The sequence below is a fragment of the Carassius gibelio genome, chromosome B19 (genome assembly GCF_023724105.1).
Source record: "Carassius gibelio isolate Cgi1373 ecotype wild population from Czech Republic chromosome B19, carGib1.2-hapl.c, whole genome shotgun sequence".
NCBI classification, from domain to species: domain Eukaryota; kingdom Metazoa; phylum Chordata; class Actinopteri; order Cypriniformes; family Cyprinidae; genus Carassius; species Carassius gibelio.
This window is the reverse complement of record NC_068414.1, coordinates 28,295,347-28,311,612: the sequence shown is the minus strand read 5'-3', so window position 1 is coordinate 28,311,612 and position 16,266 is coordinate 28,295,347. Positions and strand designations below refer to the sequence as shown.

The following is a 16,266-nucleotide window of genomic DNA, read 5'->3' as shown; positions in this document are numbered from 1 at the left end:
ACAACTACCAAAACATGTCTCAAATCAACTCATTCTTCCTGAACAATAGCAAAGGTCGACAGCCGACAAACACACTTTGTCACCCACAAAACAATGACCTAAAAAACACTAACAACACGTAGCATTATACAATTTACTACAATATATGTTACAGTCATTTTACAGTCTATGGTCCTAGCGTCTGTAAAAATCTGTAAGCACAGACTGACTGAACGACTATGATTGGTCCATCCATGCAAGCGATGACTGAACGACTATGATTGGTCCATCCATGCAAGCGATGACTGGACGACTCTGATTGGTCCATCCATGCGAGCGTTGAGAAAACTAACAGAAGATGAATGCAATGGCTCCTCCACAGGGAAGCTAGACGATAAATAACACTTGAAAAAAATATATAATACAAATATAATCTTTAATAGTATTAGATAGGGAGCACGTTTAACTACGCGTTAAGATACAAAAATTTACATTTTATAGACCTAACATACTTAAATTACGCCTAAAAATACCCGTACAGTAAAGTTGATGTGGGCGTGGCAAACTCTCCCGGGTCAATGTGCACAGACCAATCAGAATGTCTCTTGTAGACTGCATCCGCCAACGCACAGATACAGTATTAGACTGGACATTGTTTACTTCAGTGCGTTTTTAGTTGTGTTATTACGCACTTTTTTAGTTTTTCATGTCTGGTCGGAGGTTGTTGGCTATCCATAAAGAGTCTTTCTTGCAGTGCTTTGCCGACACATAACGTTAACGTTAAGTTAAACGAGCGGAATAGTGTCCGCCATACAATCGTGCAGCTGCTCGCTTTTTCCTATGTAAGTGTCTTCAGGATTCAAATATACTTCATTACAGCAGCAAGTTGGGGAACAATATGTAACGTTATGTCACTTTGTGTTATTATCTTGCTTTTCGCGGTTGCTGTATTGCAGTAGCCACGTGTGTTCTAGTAGGCCTTAATTTTGTTTAGTTTAAAGGGAAGGAAGTTATAAACGTTATGATATAGTTTTATTTCCTCCTTTTGTCACGCCTCTTTACAGTTCAACCAAGTGCCGATCAAGAGTATTGGCCATGTGTCGAGTGCAGGACACTTGCATCCTCTGATTCACATTAAGTGCATGTTCAAGAGTTTATACATTATGTGCATTACAGATGTTTTACAAATACTTCAACAATAAAACCAGATTGGAGCTTAATTTCTTAGATTCCAATATGAAGTCAAATCCAAATTAAAGGAGTAGTTCACCCAATAAATGAAAATCTCTTGAAAATGTGAGATGTTGATGAATTTCATCCAGCTTTTTCACTTCACAAGATGTTAGTTGATGGACTGGGGTCGTGTGGTTTATTATGATGTTTTTATCAGCTGTTTACACACTCATTCTGACGGCACCCATTCACTGCAAGAGCATCCACTGGTGAGATGGTGACGTAAATCTAAATCTCCCAAAGTCAAGCATTTTTTGGGTCAACTATTCCTTTCAACTGAAAATAATGTGAAATATAAAAACTGAAAAATAGGTTTGTGGTGTATGATGCTCTATATACTATGAGCAGTTATTAACAAGTGACACTTTTCAATATGTTGCTCCAACAGTAAAGCCATGAGTAGCAGAAAAGATGATGATAACCTCCTGAAAATGACAAAGGATGACCTGCAGCGCTGGATCCAGGCAGAGGTGGACCGAAACCCTCATCTGATGCAGAGACGTGAACAACTTTCGCAGGTCGAAGACTGGGTGAAGCAGAAGGAGAGGGAAGCCACTTACACCCGCCTTCTGTACAGCAATGCCTGCGAGTGAGTAGTTGTGTTTCTTAGTGCCTGGTGAAAGTATCTCCAAATCACAATTGCCATTTGACTGTGTTTTGTGTCTGTATCAGGTCGGTCCTTGAGTGCGAGTCAGTGATGAAGGGTCTTTATGGAATGCTGGGACTGGAATACCGAGATGAAGATTCGGAGGAGGAGGAAGGAGAAGGAGGAGAACCACAGGACGTCATTCATATTACAGATGACGAGGAGGATAAGCAGGAAAATAGTTTGTTAAATGGAGATGATGATGATATTGTTGTCATTGATCTGGGAGGTACGTGACATACATTTTAATGGAAAGTACTTGGAAATATAAATATTTTAAATTATGGCATTGTAATTAAAAATTTGATAACACTTTTGTTTTTTCTCTTGCAGCCACCCAAGAAACGTTGGAACCAATGGTGAGGATGTTAACTGAACAATTGGTGTCACACATGCTGATAGGTTACTTTGTGCTTATTTTTCGTTATGTATTTCTTCTTATTACATTTTTTTACTTTTAATTTTTACTATATTTTTTCAATGTTTTTTATTAATTTTTCTTTGATTTTATACATTTAATAATTTTTTTGTCTCAATTACACACTTTCTTTATGTCTTGCTTTCTGGGTTTTGGCCTGTTTTTCATTCTTTATTTTCTTTTAGCTTGAAAAGGTGACTGTGGCCATTCAGAAGTCATCCAGACTCGTTCAGGATTTAGTCCAGATGGTGAACAAAACTTCCACCACGAGTGCTGCATCACCGTTATCAACTTCTGACATCCCTAACAGACCCTCGTCAGCCTCGACCCCTGAGACCAGGCTTCCTGAATCTCTCACACCAAAGCTGCCTGAAAACCCTTTTTCAATAGTTAAGACCGAATCTCTACTGAGAGTAACTGAAATGTCCTCACTTCTCAGCTGTTCAGAACAATACAAACCTATTGCTGGTTATAACTCCGATTCTAAACCAACAGTTAAGACTGAACCACAACCGACAGCATTAACCCCCTGGGAAATGAGCATTTCAAAACAACATGAAACTTCTGCTACTCTTAACTCTCCATCCTTAAAATTAATAAAGACTGAACCTGAGCTGACAGCAGTGAGTCCTTCAGAAACCTTTGCCAGTCCTCATTTCGGATCCATAGCAGCAATAAAGACTGAGCCTCAATTGACGGTAGTAAAGTCAGAAAAGTCTTCGCCTCTAAGCACTTCAAAACCTTTCAAATTTGCATCCATTGCATCAATTAAAAATGAACCTCAGCTGAGAGCATTAACTCCTGAAATTTCTTTGCTTGAAAGTGATTCAGAAAAGTCAAGCAGCCTTCATTCAGATCACGAAGCAACAAGTAGCACTAAACGTACAGCAGTGACTTCTCCTGAAATCCTGAAAACTAGTGGCTGCCGTAATTCAGCATCAGTAGCATCAGAGAAGACTGATCCTCAAGTGTCACCAGTGATGCCTTCAGAAATGTCTTCACCTTCTAGCAGTTCAGGACAAATGGAAACTGCTGCCAGTGAACAAACAGCAAACATAGAAACAAGCCAGACCGAGCCAGAGTCGACCACAGAGACTCCTGAATATGCATCATTGCTGAACAATTCTGAAGAAGCTGAAACGAATGCCTTCCAGGATTCCACAGATGAGACCGAACAGCCAAAGACAGGGAGCAAATATGACAAACCCCCAAAGACTAGGCTGAGATCTTCAAAAAACTCTGCGCCTGTCAGGAGCACTTCCAGCCCGCAAACCGAAACAACAGGAGTGCAGTCAACCGCAGATTTGAATGATGAACCCTCTGACACAGAGTACTTCTCTGCTAGTCCTGCTGACAGTGATTATGAACCCCCTGAGTCAGAGTCAGAGTCAGACAGTGATTATGAACCCCCTAAACCACATTCAAAGTCATCGAGAGACCGTGGTTTTGAACCTCCTAAGTCAAGATCAGAGTCATCAAGAGACAGTGATTTTGGACCCCCTAAATCAAAATCAGAGTCATCGAGAGACAGTGATTTTGAACCCCTTAAATCAAAGTCAGACTCATTGAGAGACAGTGATTTTGAACCCCCTAAATCACCATCAGTGTCATCCGATGATAATACTGATGATGGCAGCAGCAGTGATGCTTCTGCAGAACCTTCCACTCCTACCGGAAGTAAGCTTTATTTTTTATTTGTACAGTTCATATCACAGTATATTAACTCATGCTTTACATATTGTGTAACAGATGTATCAGAACTCATTTGTTAAGAATGTTCTTACATTATGGTTTCTGTAATGCATTTTAATTAAAAAATACACAACTGTTGAATTTGGCGGTGGGGGGCATTACATTTTTTTAAGAAATCAGTGCATTCATTTAGCATGGATGCATTAAAATGATCAAAAGTTATTGTTACAAAATATTGCTATTTTAAATAAACGCGGTATATTTGCTATTCATCAAGTAATCCTGAAAATAAAAATCAGTTTTCACATAAATATGAAGCAGCACAACTCTTTTCAACATTACTTTTAATAACAAATGAGCTGCAAATCAGCATTTTAGTATGATTTCTGCAGGATCATGCGACACTGACTACTGGAATAAATTTAATTAATAAATTGCATTTTAATATATAGTCAAATAACAAGTTATAAGACATAAGTAATACTATTTCACAAATTTACTGTTCTATGCAGTAATAAATGCAGTATTGGTGAGCATAAGAGACTCCCAAAGGCTTTCAGTAATATAAAAAAAAATGACCGAACCCAAACTTTAAAACTGTTGTGTGTGTGTATGTAGTACTAATATTTGATTAATATTTGGAACATTGTGCGGTTGAATTTCTGATACAAATAAATGTATTGTGATTATACATTACTGATAACAAACAGTAACAGTATTTGTCCTCTGTCACTGATCTTCTTAGGTTCAAAGTCTTCATCCAGTAAGTCCTCCAAGCAACAAGAACATAAAGAGATAAAACTTAAAGTTGGCATGGCGGTTTTGGGGAAAAGGCAACACAACTTGTGGCGTAAAGGAACAGTACAAGAAGTCCAAACAGAAGGTAAGACTGACCTGTTCTGTAAATTCATAAAACCTTAAAATGAAGGCAGAAATCTAATAGATTGGGTAGCATTTGTGACCTGTCTCATCTTTCTTTCCTTTTAGAGGATGGCCTCAGATATAAGGTGGAGTTTAAAAGTGGTAAAGAGATGGTGCTGCCTGCTTATCATGTGGCCTCTCTGCAGCCTCCCATACTTAAGGATTTGTTTATTGGCTGTCGTGTTGTGGCCAGCAGCAAAGATGAAGAAGGAAAGGCCTCGTATAATGCTGCCGTACTGGTTGAGCTTCCTGAGCGCAAGAATCGCATGAGGTGAATTTATGTTCAATGGATAGTTCTCTTATCCTCAGGCCATTCATAATAAAAAAAAATTCCTTTCATAGAACGTAACGGGAAATATTTAGCATAATGTCCAGGTTATTTTGTTTTGTTTTTTCAATATTAGTAGTTATCCATTGTCTCTATTTTAGTCTTGTACTGTATATGATTTTAATAAAATAACTAAATTCCTAATATCTATTTTGTTAAATGTTTCTATTAGGTTCTTGGTGTTTTTTGATGATGGTCACGCAGCTTATCTGGCACTTCCAGAACTTCATCTTGTCTGCAAACAATGTGAGAAATTCTCGTTCTTCATTTCTTTAGTACTCCATTTCAGTCAGTTATTTTAAGACCCCATATAATCACTTGACTGCTAAAAGGGAATTTTGTCAATTTTTTGTTTTTCTTTGCAGTGAAAAAGGTGTGGAAGGACATTGAGAATGAGAAATTGCAGTTACAGGTGAAAGAATATCTTCGTGTCTATCCCAACCCCATTGCTGTGGTGCTTCGAGCGGGGCAAGACACCAGGGCGATACGGAATGGCAAGTTTGAGTCCTGCACGGTGCTCCAATTAGATGGCAGCCTGATCCAGATCTGCTTTAAGGTGAAAAGGAATCCATTGTGGGACGCCAGATTTCTTTGTGAAGCTGGTACTCGTCTATCATCTGCATGGGAACTTCATAGTATTTCATATTCTGATGTGCAATTCATAAGTTTTCCCACTGTCAAATTCACTTAACCCCACTGACAGATTGGCTGTTTTAATGCTGTTTTAATGTGGTGGTGTTTTTATTGTCTTTCAGAAAGACAAGCAGAAAGAATGGATTTATAAAGGCTCAGACAAGTTGGAACACATTGTAAATATCAAGCAACGTCTGGCTAAAGATAAACCACCGAAAAAACCTTCACAGAAAACACAACATAAACCACAACAACCGTCTCAACAGAAAACACAGCAACAACAACCTCAACAGAAACCACAACAGCCGTCTCAACAGAAAACACAGCAACAACAACCTCAACAGAAACCACAACAGCCGTCTCAACAGAAAACACAGCAACAACAACCTCAACAGAAACCACAACAGCCGTCTCAACAGAAAACACAGCAACAACAGCCTCAACAGAAACCACAACAGCCTACTATAACAGGTTGACTTTTTGTGTTTCGTGCACATCCTGCCTTTATTATGCATGTTCCCAAATAAACGCACATGTATTCGGTAATACAGTATATTGGCCAATCCTCTGCGGACACCTTGGCATTCGAATCGCCATTGGCTAGTAAATATTTTAGTTTATTCGCTAGACTGATCGAGATAATATTGATACGAATTCTAACAGGGCTGCACGATATTGGGAAAAAATGACATTCCAAAATTTTATTTTTCTGCGATATATATATTGCGATATGAAATATAATCAATTTTTTTCTTACAAACAAAAATGGCGTGAGCAGATTTACATTCTCATTTTAAATGATTTAAACATCGACACCATCGTGTCAATGGATTAATATGCGTGAGGGATAGAGAGCAAGACGTGTTGTCTCTCTCTCGCGCACTCTCTCTCTCTCTCTCTCTCTCTCTCTCTCTCTCTCTCTCTCGCACTCTCCGCGAATCACATTCGTCAAGGGCCGGGGAGCAGCTGGCCTGTACAGTTAATGAATAACTGATCAACCACGACAGCCTACATCGCACATCCTGCGATGTGAATATCGTGGATTCGTACATCGCGATTTTGATGCTTAAATGACACATTGTGCAGCCCTAAATTCTAATAATAAGAACTATAAAGTATACTAAGGATTAATGAGCTGCTTGATTCATGAATATTGATCAGGTTTTGTGCGTTCGCTCGAACTGATTTGCTGAAATCAAAACAGGGACTATAATAGGTGAGCGCCAGCCAATGAGATTGCCGTTTGCGCATTAACACCACCCACTACCGGAAAACCCAGCTGTTCCATATGAACAGACTTCCATATGAACTCTGTTATTTTGACAGGAAAATACAACAAAGAATATTGTTTAAATGTAGCACGTCAATTCTCTCTCTCTCTTTCTCCTTCTCTTTCTGTGTGTGTCAGAGAAAGCAACAGAGATTTGTACGCTTTCACAGTTTATGGTACAACAAATACAGGTGCGCTGCGTATCCATTGAGATGAACCGAGAAATATCACAAATCGCTTGACGGAGAGTGAAACTCTGGAGCCCTCAGTCAGAGTCAGAGTGTTTGCGATATATCTGTGCTAAACTTATACTTAACCATTGGCTAATATTAGACATCATTTAGTCGCCAGAATGAAGATTTAGTCGCATATGCGAGTGATTTACTCACAATATAGAGGGTTGTTGGGATATAGAACATGCTCATTATCAATGACAAAAATCTATATTTTTTTATAAAAAAAATGTGCTCCCACATTTAATCTAAATTTCTTTTTATTGAAAAAAATGAAAACATTTAGGAGAACAGGATATTTTTATTAATTTATCTCTCTTTGTAATGTAATTCAATTCATGCCCATGTCTGTTGTTAAGCAGGAAATGCCAAGCCTCAGCTCAACACAACTCAGTCCTCGACAGCAGTTCCTTCAGCGACTGTCACTTCAACAGCTGTAACTCCTGTGCGGGTCACAGTCACCAAAACTTCATCTATTAGCCCTCAAAAGATCATGTCGGCTGCTTTCCAGCCAAAGGTCATCCTTGAGAAGTTGACAATGCTTTCACCTATCTTACGAACTGTCTCAAATTTAAGGTGAGTAATGGGCTTTTCCTAGTTAAAGGCACAGTTCACTCAAAAATTGAAATTTGCTGGACATTTATTCTGCCTCAGGCCACCTGAGATGAACATTGATTTTGTTTATTCATGAGAACATGTTTGGAAAAATGTAGTATTACATTGTTTGCTTGCCAGTGGATCCTCTGCAGTGAATGGGTGCCGTCAGACTGAGAGTCCAAACAACCAATAAAAGCATCACCACAAGTGCTGTTTATAGCAAAAACAGTCCAAACATGTCTGTGGATTTTGATGCGAGAGGACAACAGGGGATGGGCTGTGCCACTGGAGGAAGCATTATTATGGATTGTAGATTTTGGCCAGAAGTAATGGTTAAACAGCTTTTCACTTCACAAGACGATAATTAATGGACTGGAGGTGTGTGGATTATTGTGATGTTTTTATCAGCTGTTTGGGCTCTCATTCTGACGGCACCCATTCAGTGTAGGCAATCCACTGGTGAGCAAGTGATGTAATGCTAAATATTTCCAAATCTTTTACACTTGGATGGCTTTTCATTTTTGGGTGAACTATTTCTTAAAATACAGAATGATTTGGAATACTAATCACCAATCACGTCACATTGGTCTCTGTATTCTAGAAGTGCAAAACGACCTGCCCTTGATGAGGAAGAAGAGTGGGTTTCTGAGGAAAAATATTGTGTTTCAATGCAACACCAAAACAAGTCCATATACTTGCATCATCGCTGTTGTCCAGCATGTCTGGATGGGGTGAGACCGTCTCAAGTCGACATGCATCGTGGTCAAAATCCACTTCTTATACCATTGCTTTTTAAGTTTCGGAGAATGACGGCTAGAAGGCGCATCGAAGGAAAGGTGGGTGGTGTTTGAGGAAATTGCTCCAATTCATGTTCATCTACTTTCAATAAATACTACTGGTGAAAACTTTGGAGTTGCTAAGATTTTTTAAAGGAGTCATAAGATGCGACATCATGTTTTCTTTGTCTTAAGAGTGTTTTAAGCTGTTCATGCATATATAAGATCCGTATAGTCTCAAACCCTAATCAATATTCTTTATTAAAATTCAGACTCGTCCACACCTTACTAAAACACCTAATTTAAACACATCCCAACATATCTGTGTCACTGTTGGAGGATTTGCATAAAACCGCCCAAATGTTTATAGTAAGAAAGAAGGAATAACTTTTATTGTCGCTGTAGAATTGTTTCCTCCACCGCCATGTCGTGCAGACGCTTGTGTTTCCAAATATGGTTAGGGGCGTAACATTTCCATCACACGCTTGAGGTATTTGTCCAATCACAAAGCACTGGATAGCTGGCCAATCAGAGCACACCTCGCTTTTCAGAATGATGAGCTGTGTAAAAATGCGTTTCTGAAAAGCAGGGCAGGGAGTAGCAACAATAATGTACTGCTTAAACATAGTGCATTGCACAAAAATAAAACAAAATAATGTTATATTTAGCCTCGTCAAATGACCCCTTTACTGTTTTTGAAAGAGTTCTTTTATGTTCACAAAGGCTGCATGTATTTGAGAAAAGAAAAAAAAGAGCAAGAGTGCTAATATTGTTAAATATTATTCCACTATTTTCTATTTAATTATATTTTGAAATGTTATATATATTCATTTGATGTAAATCTGAATTTGTTTTCTGTGTGATTTTTCAGAAATCATTCTAGTATGCTGATTTGCTGCTCAATTAACATTTCTTACTATTTGCTCTCTTTAGGTGTTTTTCCACATTTTCTATCGTTCTCCTTGTGGGCGGAGCCTGTGCGACATGCAGGAAGTGCAGGAATACTTGTTAGAAACACGTTGTGACTTCCTTTTCCTGGAAATGTTCTGTATGGACCCGTTTGTTCTTGTGAATCGCGCCCGACCTCCTTCCACATCAACCGGCAAACCTCACCTCTACCTGCCGGACATATCAGAGGGCAGAGAGGTGCTGCCGGTGCCCTGCATTAATGAGGTGGACAATACGCTTGCTCCTAACATCAGTTACACCAAAGACAGGGTTCCAGCTCCGGGTTTTTCAATTAATACAAGCCCAGATTTCTTGATCGGCTGTGACTGCACAGATGGCTGTCAGGACAGGTACAGTTTTTTGAGTGTGAATTTGTGGGTAAAAATTTGTGAAATTAAAGGAATTATACGGGTTTTGTACAGGTCAGTGTTTATTTACAGCTGTGCCATGTTGTCCTTTACTTCAGAAGATACTTTAGACTTGTGAGTCATCATTCAGTTTGTGTGTTGCTGCATATTTTGCTTATTTGTTGCAGATGGACTTTAAAGGTTTGTAAAATGTTTTATGCAGATTCTAACATTTTTCCCAAAAAATTGACCATTTATGACCAACTAATTTATATTCTGGCAGTCATAATTCTTGTGATCATACCCAAAATATGGCTTCCGAGAAAAGTGGTTTTTAGCTTGGAAATAATAAATATACCGCCTGATTTTAGATTGCCAAAAAGGGATAATTATTTGATTACATAAATTGGATTGAACTTTGAACATTTCTTTTAAATGATAGAAAATGCTATTAAACATTTTGTATTTGTATGTATGACAGGTCAAAGTGTGCATGCCATCAGCTGACCATCGAGGCTACGTCCCTATGCATTGGAGGTCCAGTGGATGTTAGTGCTGGATACACACATAAGAGATTGCCAACCACCTTGCCAACAGGGTTAGAAACAAACTCTGTCTGTTTTTCGGTCTGTCTTATTATCATTTGGTTACAGTAGAGCCCTTCTTATATCAGATATAACACATCAGTGGTTATTTTATTGTCAGAAATATTCATGTAATCATGATTCTTTCCTTCCATCTCTGTAGGCTGTATGAGTGTAACCCTCTGTGCCGTTGTGATCCGAGAATGTGCAGCAACAGGCTGGTTCAGCACGGTCTGCAGCTGCGGCTGGAGCTCTTCATGACACAGCACAAGGGATGGGGCATCCGCTGTAAAGATGATGTGGCCAAGGGCACTTTCGTGTGTGTTTTCACTGGTAAGTGAACATGCCTATTAGGTCTTTGCACACAACAAAATTCCTCCCTAATCACCTCCATCTATCACCTAACAGGTAAAATAGTAAACGAAGACCGAGTGAATGAAGACGACACAGTGTCTGGGAATGAATATTTGGCCAACCTTGATTTCATTGAGGGTGTGGAGAAACTTAAAGAGGATTATGAAAGCGAGGCGTACTGCTCGGACACAGAGGTGGAAACCAACAAGAAGACCATAACAATGAAAACAGGGCCATTATGGAAAAACACTCTCTACAAAGAAGACTCCAGCAGTGGTGAAGGTGTGTTCAAATATTCAACATTACAACCATATGGAGACATAAGCCAACAACTGCATGTCTTTTCAATTCTGTGTGTAACTATGAAATCTTCTCTTTTTTTCTTTATCCATAGAAAGAGAAGAACTTATGGAGCTGGACACAGAACAAGAGGAGAAAGAAGGTAAGATAACTGTTATGTTAGTATTTACTGTTTTAGTTAGTTATTACTGTTTTGAATCAGCTTTTATTTGTATATTTTCTTTTGTATTGTCGGTTGTTTAATGTTTTGTTTTGTCCATTTGTAGTTTTTTGATCATTTAACCATTACTATTGAGGTTGAATTTTATTTCAAATTTAGTTTAAATTTGTTTTTCATTTGTTCATACATTTATTTCAGTTAGTTGCTAAGATACCATTTCTAATTTTCACTTAGATCATTCAAATGATTAATCGCATACAAATTAAAAGTTTTTGCTTGCGTAATACAGTGGCATGTGAAAGTTTGGGAACCTTTGCAGATTCTTGAAAATGTTAATAATTTTAACAAAATAAAGGCCCCGATGTAGTTCAAACAATGTTAATTTTCTCCTCTGAAATGAAACACAAAAACACATTGAAATTATAAAAAAATCAATATGTGGAGGTGATATTTTAAAACCGTTATTGCAATGTGAAACCTTTTGGATATGGAGTTTCAAAGCAATGGACTATCCAGGATTAAATGAAGAGATAGATTATAGACCTTTTCTGTTATTTTGTAATATTGTTCTGTCCTGTAACTACTCTTTTCATATATTGTATATGTGTATGCATATGTATGCATGAAGGTGTAAGCATGAATATATGCATGCTACCTGTTGCTTGTGTTTTTGCTTACATTGTGACCAACAGCTTTATTGCTGAGAATCATGTGAGAGGAGTGCCCTATTAATATATGCATGAATGTATGTGCATGTTATTTGTTGCTTCTTTGTTTATTGTTGTGACCAGCAGCTTCGGTGTTGAGAACCATGTGAGAGGTGTGCCCTAGTAATATATGCATGAATGTATGTGCATGCTATTTGTTGCTTCTTTGTTTATTGTTGTGACCAGCAGCTTCGGTGTTGAGAACCATGTGAGAGGTGTGCCCTAGTAATATATGCATGAATGTATGTGCATGTTATTTGTTGCTTCTTTGTTTATTGTTGTGACCAGCAGCTTCGGTGTTGAGAACCATGTGAGAGGTGTGCCCTAGCAATGTATGCATGAATATATATGCATGCTATCTGTTGCCTGTGTTTCTGTTTATTATTGTGACTAATAGCTTTAGTGCTGAGAAGGCATGTCCTAGTAATTATCTGCAGACCTTCAATACTGATTGTCAGCACCTGTGTTTGCTTCTACCTGTGTGTCTTTATAAGATCAGTTTTTTATCTGCTTCACTATGCCCTGAAGAAGGCCCCATGCCGCTATGCGTGGGCATTTTAAAGCTGTCCATTTAGGACATGTCATTTTTGCAATAAAGACATTTTAATTATGAAGTGCCTCGGCTATCAGAGATTTCTTTTTCTCTACACTGCCTCTTAAGATGTTCTACCTTGGACCGAAGAGCACCCAAAAGGGTGTAGATGAATGTAAACATGTGTCATAATGCCCGCACCTATCCCCTAAACACAACAAAGATGAAACGAAGAAGTGTAGGCAATCTAGGCGTGAGACGGTCACCTATTGTCAGAATATTATAGACAAAAGAATAATGATTGGCAGAAGCTCAAGAGTCAAGTATCATGTTTGCAATACAATACATCAGTCCTTTATGGGAAGTGTGAATTGGTCATAGTCTGAAAACTTTAGCATGATGTGGAAAAAAATATTGGACTCAGTTTGTTACTCTATTTTACTTTAAGTGTTGATTTATTTTATTAAACTGGATAAATTGTTACACCTTGTTATATTTTATGTGGTGTCATGATTTACTTTTGATAAAAACAGGTTTATTATTGAATATTCGTTTGGTATTTCATTTATTGTATACCCTTTAAATTTGCTTATTGAAAGAACAACAGCAGCAGTATGATGTAACATTTATTTGAAACATGTATTTGTTACTTTCTACCTTATATCTTTACTCTTTCCTTTCATTCTTTTCATGGCTTTGGAAAACTTGTCTCGGATGTTTCTCTGCATTGGTTTTATTGCATAATTCCGGGTCGTCGACACCAAGCTTTGTTGCAATTTCTTTCTAGGAATTAAATACTTTCTCTGAATCTTTAAAGTACAGGTGCGGATATATTTGTTCAGCTCAGCTGTTCAACACTCCAGTGTATTCAGTAGATGTTGCTCTCCTTAATGACCTCCGCAGAATAAGAAACGAACCCAGAGAAAAAATTGCGTGTCAAAGAAGGTGGAGTTTCAGAACACACCCACCGATTGAGCAACCGCCACGGACCAATGGAATCTCAAAGATGTTTAGGGCCCAAAGTGAACTCCCCCAGAAAATTTGCGTTGGTGAGCGGTTTCGAACTGCCGAAACGAACTCAAAACGAATTTCGCTTCGGCCTGATTTTGTTCAAAATGACGTTATATCAATTTTTTTTATTCGATTTCGTTTGAAGTATATCGGGGCCTTAAGAGAGATCATACAAAATCTGTTTTTATTTTTTTAATTTATTACTGTCCTGAGCAATATATTTTACGTTTATTATTTTACATTACATTTAGAAATTATTAAAATAACCTCATTCAAAAGTTAATGAACCTCTGGTTCTTAATACTGTGTGTAGTTACCTGGAAGATCCTTGACTGTCTTTCTGTTTTGTGATGGTTGTTCATGAGACCCTTGTTTGTTCTGAACAGTTAACCGGAGCACTGTTCTTCAGAAAAATCCTCCAGGTCTTGCAGTTTTCCAACATCTTTTCCATATTTGAACCCTTTCCAGAAGTGACTGTATGATTTTGGGCTCAATCTTTTCACACTGAGGACTGAGTGTGAAAACCTTTTTTTGAACCTTTTTTTAATAGTTGTGTCCGAGTCCCTCAATTGTCCTCAATGAAATGTTTTAAAACAATTTCTTTGTTTTAAAATAAAAAATTTTCTTATTTTGTTAAAATTATTCACATTTTCACAGATCCTGCAATTGTTGCCCAAACTTTCACAGCCACTGAATATGAATGTGCACTATGGTGTTTATTTATTATGTGTATATTTTGAAAACATTTACATGTGTATATACATTTATATAAACATATTTGATATATAAACATAACTTAAATGTCTTATAAGAATATATATATATATATATATATATATATATATATATATATATATATATATATATATATATATATATATATATATATATATATATATATATATATATATATATATATATATATATACATGCATGCTTAGAATGATTAATAAATGTACACTGTACACACCGATATATAATGTAAACAAAAACTTTTATTTTGGATGTGATTCATTGTTTGACAGCACTCTTTTTTTTTTATTTCAGTAAAACATGATTTTAATCACCTTGGTTTGCATACTTGGCTAGTGATGGTTATTTAGTAACTAAAAAGATAATATAAATGTTTTGGCCATGTGCTTTGATAAAGGACAGAATAAGATTTGACAATGAGGCATATACATCGACTGAGATCTGGCTACTTTTTTTACATTATCCATGTGGCTTTATCATGTAGCAAACTTGCTTGATGTTTTCATTTTATTTATTTTTTTATACCTGTTTAATGAATCACATGTTCTTAGGTGAGCGAAAACTATTCTATAAGCCACATGAAACATATAAAGATGCTCAGAAGAAATTGACCAAACAAATGAGTGGGGATGGTGAGTTTGTATTCTCTATATTCTCAATTTCTGTTCCTCATTTTCTGTTTTTAATGTTTCATTGAATCTGTTCAGTCTATAATTTGTCTGTAGGTGAAGATACCTCAGGTCCAAAGCGTTGCTTTGCTGTAAAGTCATCCCAGAGAAGAGTAAAAGCTCTAGAAACCTTGGACGCAAAGAATGAGAAAACGAGGACGGCTGTGACTGGCAAAAACACCCGCAGACTGTTCAACGGCGAGGAGACCTGTTACATCATTGACGCGAGACAAGAGGGCAACCTCGGCCGCTTCATCAACGTAAGCCAAACTCTGTAGATTGTAGATGTGTCAACAGTGATACAAGTTTGTAAATATAATGCACTTCTATCTACATTTTTTTACTATTAATGATGCATTTCTCAACAGCATAGCTGCAGTCCGAATTTGTTTGTTCAAAATGTCTTTGTCGACACACACGACCTGCGGTTTCCATGGGTGGCATTCTTCACCAGCAAGTCAGTTCCTTGATTAATACCAGCTTGATTTTCTAATACAGGAATTGAAGTTTTACTTAATAATTGGTTAAACCCAGATTTTATTTGGAAACTCTTAACTGCTATTTTTAATGTTCATTTTAATGCTATTGTTATGTTTTATCCAGAAAGTTGTCTTACTAAGTTTTTCCTTCTGTCTGTCTTCACCAGGCGCATCAGGGCAGGTACGGAGCTGACGTGGGACTATAACTATGAGGTCGGCAGTGTGGAGGGCAAGGTTCTGCTCTGCTGTTGTGGCTCTTTGCGGTGCACAGGAAGGCTGCTCTGATACACTGCTTAAAGGAAAAACACTAAAACTCTCCTTGAGGTGTTATCAGTGTAAACCGTTTATCCAAGCCATCAGAAACATAGTTGTGGACAGTCGTAACCCAATTAATATGAAACGTTTAAAATATATTAAAGTTTGTCTCATTGTTTTTATTTCTGTTTTGTTTGTTTTTATTGTTTTTAATGTCTACAAGAAATGTGAAGTCACTTAATAAATGTAAATAAAATTTGCAATTATCAAAAACTATGTTTTGTGTAATATTTGTCTTGTATGTCATTTATTATCAGTCAAATATGCAGGTTAAAAAGCTGTGTATGAACGACACTAAATAATAATCTCGTTGGGGAAGGGGGAATAAAACTGCTTTTATATGACAGAATAGTATTTCTCTAATATATAAAACTCTATACTC

At 37.3% G+C, this 16,266-nt stretch overlaps 1 protein-coding gene across 3 annotated transcripts; it reads left to right on the top strand.

Moving 5' to 3' along the window:
- Nucleotides 1-593: 593 nt before the first annotated feature.
- On the top strand, nucleotides 594-16,097 carry LOC127979020 (histone-lysine N-methyltransferase SETDB1-A-like). Of its 3 annotated transcripts, none has more exons than XM_052584119.1 (21): nucleotides 594-821; nucleotides 1,601-1,801; nucleotides 1,885-2,087; nucleotides 2,192-2,217; nucleotides 2,462-3,953; nucleotides 4,714-4,851; nucleotides 4,956-5,160; nucleotides 5,390-5,463; nucleotides 5,583-5,773; nucleotides 5,973-6,321; nucleotides 7,713-7,929; nucleotides 8,552-8,786; nucleotides 9,660-10,024; nucleotides 10,503-10,619; nucleotides 10,769-10,938; nucleotides 11,014-11,241; nucleotides 11,354-11,401; nucleotides 14,974-15,054; nucleotides 15,148-15,350; nucleotides 15,459-15,547; nucleotides 15,737-16,097. In XM_052584119.1, the coding sequence occupies exons 2-21, from the start codon at nucleotides 1,608-1,610 to the stop codon at nucleotides 15,852-15,854; spliced, it is 4,743 nt and encodes a 1,580-aa protein (XP_052440079.1). In that variant the 5' UTR covers nucleotides 594-821; nucleotides 1,601-1,607; the 3' UTR covers nucleotides 15,855-16,097. The 3 variants fall into 3 exon arrangements, with proteins under 3 accessions (XP_052440079.1, XP_052440078.1, XP_052440077.1); XM_052584118.1 differs by having other exon boundaries at nucleotides 595-821; nucleotides 7,716-7,929; nucleotides 15,130-15,350; XM_052584117.1 differs by having other exon boundaries at nucleotides 595-821; nucleotides 15,130-15,350.
- Nucleotides 16,098-16,266: the final 169 nt, after the last annotated feature.

What these genes read in the sequence shown, in the direction of transcription:
- LOC127979020 (XM_052584117.1), top strand. Translation starts at nt 1,608, where the DNA reads ATGAGTAGCAGAAAAGATGATGATAACCTCCTGAAAATGACAAAGGAT. An exon ending in TGATCCAGATCTGCTTTAAG is followed by an intron (nt 5,774 to 5,972) that starts GTGAAAAGGAAT and finishes ATTGTCTTTCAG; the next exon opens with AAAGACAAGCAGAAAGAATG. An exon ending in ACCTCGGCCGCTTCATCAAC is followed by an intron (nt 15,351 to 15,458) that starts GTAAGCCAAACT and finishes ATTTCTCAACAG; the next exon opens with CATAGCTGCAGTCCGAATTT.